The sequence below is a fragment of the Balearica regulorum genome, chromosome 20 (assembly GCF_011004875.1).
Source record: "Balearica regulorum gibbericeps isolate bBalReg1 chromosome 20, bBalReg1.pri, whole genome shotgun sequence".
NCBI lineage: Eukaryota > Metazoa > Chordata > Aves > Gruiformes > Gruidae > Balearica > Balearica regulorum.
In genome coordinates, this window is record NC_046203.1 from 7,115,935 (window position 1) to 7,121,677 (window position 5,743).

The window sequence follows — 5,743 nt, forward strand, 5'->3', positions numbered from 1 at the left end:
TGGTCTGCCACTGCACCCGCCTGGCACCTTGCCTCGGCCCTCAGCTCCCACGCAAGGCTCACCAGGCAGGCTCCGGAACGGGAGTCACACGGGGAAGGAGGCGACGCGGCTCCCACGCCCTGCTGTGCTGGCACCAGTCCTGTGAACTTGGCCTTGGGACCCAGAGATGTGCTCTGCAGTGGGGGAAGAGTGCTGCTGGGGCAGAGTCGGTGGCCTTCCTGGACCTACACCAGCTTCTCTGCGGAGGACGTCTGGCCCAGCTACTGCCCAGCTACTGCTGTTTCACCTCCTCCCCAGGGAAAGGCTGCTGTCTTGTTTCCAGTTACCTAACTGGAGAGCATCAGCTCCATGCTGCTAAATCCCCAAAGTCCCATCAGATCAGGCAGCTGTTCCCATGCAATTGCAAATCTTCCAAGTCCTTCCGTGCTAGCTGCAGTCAGGAATCCAAGTAAAAGACTGTTCCCCAACCATTTTTTTTCCCTAAATGATTTATTTTAAAATTAGAAATACATAACACTTTTGAAAGAGGCAGAAGTTTTGCATCTGTCTGTGGGCCAGCTCCTGGGCAGCATTTGGGTGGTGTAAAACTGCTGTCCCCAAAGCTCCAGCCCTGGAGCTGGAATGGTCCCAAGTCCTGGCAGCTCATTTCAGCATGGGGCCTGAGTGGATCGTCAGGAGCTCTAGGAAGCGTCCCCGCACCCATCCCTCAGGCAGTTTGTTCCTAGAAAGTGAAATGATTCTGGTTTCTCTAACCTGTTCTGCCATAACTGACTGCACAGAGGAGATTAAAACCTGGGCAAAGGCCAGCGGTGCTGTGCACCCCATGCTTGGCAGTGCAGAGCACTTATCTTCTCCAAGTTGTCCCCAGGTCCCCTGTTGTGACACTTCCCAGAACCTGAACGCACGCTGGCCCAGCCAAAGCCTGCCAGGTCTAATCAGCAGAAGAATGTACAAGAGGCTCAACAGCTCATAGCACCAACTCTCAGCTTGCTGTAGAAATCATCACTGAATAAAAGGAATTTTCAAAACCATTAGTGGCACCATGGGCTCCCCTGGAGGTAGGACTGAAATTTTTCATAGCTTAAGTAAAATGATAAATTTTTTTTTTTTAAATTTTTTCATAGTTCAAGTAAAACAATAATTTTTTTTTAAAAAAAATTTTTTCATAGTAAAACAAGTGAGAAGCCTTTTTTTGTTGTTGTTTTTGTTGTTTTCCTGGTTTTCTGCGGGGAAATCCTTTGGACCTTCAGAGAAAGATGGAAAGGGGGTGGCAGGAAGAACCTGGCTCTTGGCAACATCCGATCTGCCATCTCTCACATTACTCCCCCCATGCTTGCTGATGGTGAAGCTGGTCCCTACCAGCACCTGTTCACTATGAAAGGAGGCTGGAAAGATGTTGGCTCCAAAACTTCCTTGAAAAGAAAACTTCGCTGCAATGTTAAAGGCCAGCACTGCGGGAGTCAGCACCAGCACTGTCACACTGTACCAAGGAGCTGAGGCACAGCCACGCTTAAAAAGGTTTTAAAAAGCAAAAAGTTAAAATGCTGTAGGAAAGAAATATTCTTCTGTGGGCTCAGAATCTTGGGATATCAATAGCTGCCAGGAGAGGGGAGAGCTGCCAGTGGGTGCTGCTGACAGGGTAAGAAACCTCCCTGATGCTGCAGACCCTCTTGGCATCTTCCCCTTGTCGTCACAGATGCCTTGGGTGGTGTGCCGGGCTGGGCGTATCCACCCTCACCTGGCCGAAGGGTGGTGCTTTAAATCACAGTAAAGTGCTTTAAATCACTCGCTTGCACTTGGTCCCACAGCTGCATCCTGCAGTGGCCTCCTTGGGGCTGCAGAGGCAAGCTCAGCAGGAAAGCACTTGTGCTGCCAAGAGGGAACACGCAGCTCCTACTGCTCATCCTGCCAGCCCTGGGCTCTGCCGCTTTACAGCTCCATATACATCCCCTATGGATCTGAGCAAGGCCCTCACCAGCGGCTAGAAGAAAAAACTGATCCGAGAGGCCACTGTTTTGCAGCCTGTTGATGAGAATATTTTCTCCTCTTCTGGGAAGTAGGGGATGCTGTCAGCTACCTCCTGGACAACATCCGGACGTACTTCGAGGCGTTGCTGGACAAGTTCGCTGACGACGCACTGCTTTACGTGGTGGCGCTTCAATGGGAGGAAGGGCACAACAAAATCAATGAGATGTTCGTTAATGATCCCAGATTTCCAGAATCCACCTGCAAAAGCAAAGGAAGAGACAGATTTTACCCTCAAAGAGTCTCTGCAGTCCCTGAAATTCAAAGAGCTGCTTTGTGCAAAGCCAAAATACTCAGCTGAAGACAGATCTGCTCCAGTTTTGTATGAGGAGAAAGATGAACCTATCAGTTGTCACCCTCCTTCCCCCCCAAGAGACTTGTTCTCCAGGAATGGAGGGATTTAGCTTGACTAGTCAGAATTTAAGCTCTGCTCCCTGTGACAAGGGCAAAGCGAGGAGAACCAGGCAGGCAGTGGGGATTGGTACATCTTGGTGCCTTTCCGGTAAGCGTGCTGTCCTGCCTGCCATCCCCCAACTGTGAATACACCTTGTCTCCAAAGAACTTTGCCAAATGTGGCAACAGGTCTGCTGGCTTGGAAGGCCGGGCTATTCCTTCCCTTTGCCTGGAAACCTTGAGGGGATTGTGATTCCCTTCCCTTAAAACCCCCGCATCCCTTGCTGGCTGCCTGGGAGGTGGCAGGCAGTGTGGGTGGCTGCCTGGAATGGGCCTGGCTCCCTCTGCCAGGCTCTGACCCTGCAGGAAGGGCTCTGCTCCACGGACTCACTCTGAGGGTTTTCAAACACGGCTTTGGAGATGGCCGGCTCCAGGTCCTGCAGGCTGATCTCCTCCCGGTCCTTGCGTGCACGCCAGAGATCCAGTGTCATTTCGATGATCTGCTCCCCTCCTGCGTTGCTGCACAAGAATGAGATGTTTATTTGGTGTGTATCTGGGAAAATGGTGTTGCAGAACAGAGGTGGCACCTGACACCCTCCAGTCTGCACAAGTGCATGCCAGGATCTTCCAGCTGCCTGGCCTAAAATGACTCCCGTAAAGACAGCCAAATTACAGAGACACGAGAACTTTTTCAGACTCTCCAGGTCTGTCTACTCACAATGAAATAGCGTCTCTCGGTATCTGTAGAAACTCAAGGCTCGAAGAAGGAAAAGCAAAAGAAGTGTGTGCTCTGCAGTAGGTATGACCTCTGCCCAGATGAGAAGCGGTGCGCTGGAAGGCCCCGTGATGCTACAGAGGGGCCTCTTACCTTATGAAGATGAAGATCGCTTTGCGGTAGTTGGTCCCGTACACAACCCACGAGGGTCCCAGGAATGGTATGATCACGTCGATCAGGCCCGGGTGCATCTTGTCCATCTCGTCAAAGAGAAAGGCTGACCGTCCACAGTTTGTCAAGTTCCCTTGGATCCAGCGCTTCAGGTTTTCCTAGGAAAATACCCACCAAGCTGTAAGGCAGTGAGATACCAAGGTTGGTGAGGGAGGCTTGAGCTGCCCTAGAGCAAAGGCTGAGACCTGAGCTCAGGTGGAGCTGAAGGTGCTGAAAGCAGCTTGTCCCTGGACAGCACCACCTACTCAGAGCAGAACAGCCAGAATAACTCCTTTATTCTGGGTTTTGCACAGTGGCTGTTACCAGCTGTATTAGCCCACTGTAGATCTTTTATTACAGATTTAAAGGAGGAGGCAGCAAATTAAAGCTAGGGATTCAGACTCCTACGGTTCCCCACATTCTTCTCTTTCACTGTATACCTACACAGTTCCTAGCTACCGAGTGCTTTTTGCCAGCTCCCATGCTGGCACAAAAACATGTGCCTGTGCTGACCCAGAAGAGCTCTGGCTCTTCACCATGACTGGAGTTACTTCAGTGTAGAGGCCAACCCACGCAAAACCACTCATGTCACCCAGGGGCATGTATAACTCTTAATTGAAGCATTTCACCCAGTATGGGTTTTACCTTCGTAAGAGTATTTCTTCTAAGGACACAATACAACAAATCACTTCTCCAAACACCTAGAAAGCAAACATCCAGGTGTGCCGATTCCCTACTCTGCTGAGAGTTTGGCAGCTAACCTTCAATTTTGATTTCTTCCCTTTCTCAGCTTTAAGAGACAGAGTGGCATGGTTAAGAGGCTAGAGCTGCTGTTCAGGAGCTGCTTGCTGTGTGAGGAAGGGATTATAAGTCTAGCGATACGCAGGTTTTCACAGCCTTCAAGCTGTTTGGAAAGCAATGCGAGAATTTTAGTACCTTTCATCTAAGCGAAGCACTCTTGTTTGTGTGATCATGGCAAGGACTGCTGGGGGGAAGACGAAAGTGATAACTGAGTGCCAGAGTATATCACAGTCACTAGTGGATCCTTCAGCCAGTATGTGGAGCCACTCAGCCATGTCTGACAGGGTAAAACAAAGAGCTTTTATTCCTGCATTACTTCAGGAAACAGCCTGAATGCATATGTACTGAAGATCAAGACAGACATAACCAAAGAAAAACCCAGTCAAGTTTGTGTGGCGAGGCGTCCCTCACCTTGTACTGCTCTATCCGCTCAGCATGGGGGAAGTGCACTATTGGAGAGAACTGGTGAACGTAGGGGCTCTGGAGCCCACCCTGGAAGAGGTAGCGGACGAGCATGGAGCTCACGTAGGTTTTGCCTGTTCCCGTTGAGCCGTGGAAGGACATCACGAGGGGTTTCACAGGATTCTGGTTCTCCAGGAACTCCCTCACTCCCTTCATCACCTGCTGTCTCACCAGGGGCTGCCCCACCAGATTCATGGCCAAGTCACATTCCAGACCTGAAGCAAAGTCAAACCGATATTTACCAAACGCAGGCTGAAATAGGTCTTGTTTCACACCGTGGCCACAGCACCGCGCCTGTCCAGTCTCTGAGGGCTGCTTCCTCAGGCCCTGTCAGCCAGCCCAGGCTGGAGAACGGCCCTGCCGCCCGGTCCTACCCCTCCGCGGCGGGGGGAGGCCGAGAGCCGCCTCTGCGCCCCGCTCCGGGTACAGCCCCCCGGGAGGTCTCCTACGGACACTCTGGCTGCCGGAACCGCCTTGCCTGCCGCCTCCCAGGCCTCGGGGCTCCCCGATCCCCCGCACCTCAGGGCCCGCCGCCCCCTGGCACCCCGCGCCTCACGGCCCCTCACCTCAGAGGCGCCCCGTTCCCCCGCCCAACCCCGCCGCACCTCGCCCCCACCCCGAGCTGCCGCCCCAGCTGACCGCGCAGGTCGGACTCGAAGCCGCACTCGCAGTCCGCCAAGAAGCCGCAGCGCAGCGCCCACAGGTCCCAGGCGGCGGCGGGGCGGGCGGCGGCCGCCAGCAGCAGCGCCACGGCCAGCGGTGCCGCCGCCGCTCCGGGCCCCATGGCTGCCGCCCGCTCCGGCACCGCCCGCACTACAGCTCCCGGCGTGCCCCGCGGGGGCGGGGCGAGGAGAGGCGGGGCGGGGCTAGAAAAAGGGGGCGTGGTCAGAGCGCGGGGGCGGGGCCGGGCTCAGACGGGGCCGGTCCCGCCGCGGGGCTGGGGCGCGGCTCGTGCTTCGGGGACCCCCGTTCCCCGTCGGGCGCCCACCCTGCCCTGCCAGCGAGGGGCTGCCATGGGCCACCGCAGAGCTCTGGGCTGGGTTCAGCACGGTGGTCACCCTCACCAGCCCTTCCCCGGCTCTGCTCACCCCGGGGGGAGCCAGGGCCTCGTTTGAATGACACCCACGGGAGAGGGGA

At 54.6% G+C, this 5,743-nt stretch overlaps 1 protein-coding gene across 2 annotated transcripts; it reads right to left on the minus strand.

Annotated features, from left to right (window-relative positions):
* Window positions 1–1,492: 1,492 nt before the first annotated feature.
* TOR2A (torsin family 2 member A) lies at window positions 1,493–5,438 on the minus strand. Of its 2 annotated transcripts, none has more exons than XM_075772195.1 (5): window positions 5,246–5,438; window positions 4,556–4,821; window positions 3,287–3,462; window positions 2,810–2,937; window positions 1,493–2,226 (listed from the first exon to the last, which is right to left on the minus strand). In XM_075772195.1, the coding sequence occupies exons 1-5, from the start codon at window positions 5,388–5,390 to the stop codon at window positions 1,982–1,984; spliced, it is 960 nt and encodes a 319-aa protein (XP_075628310.1). In that variant the 5' UTR covers window positions 5,391–5,438; the 3' UTR covers window positions 1,493–1,981. The 2 variants fall into 2 exon arrangements, with proteins under 2 accessions (XP_075628310.1, XP_075628311.1); XM_075772196.1 differs by having other exon boundaries at window positions 5,212–5,332.
* Window positions 5,439–5,743: the final 305 nt, after the last annotated feature.

Coding starts and splice junctions, on each gene's coding strand:
- TOR2A (XM_075772195.1), bottom strand. CDS start 5,390: ATGGGGCCCGGAGCGGCGGCGGCACCGCTGGCCGTGGCGCTGCTGCTG. Junction 4,822..5,245: donor CTTCGAGTCCGACCTGCGCG/GTCAGCTGGGGC, acceptor ACTTTGCTTCAG/GTCTGGAATGTGACTTGGCC. Junction 2,938..3,286: donor GCGATCTTCATCTTCATAAG/GTAAGAGGCCCC, acceptor ATTCTTGTGCAG/CAACGCAGGAGGGGAGCAGA.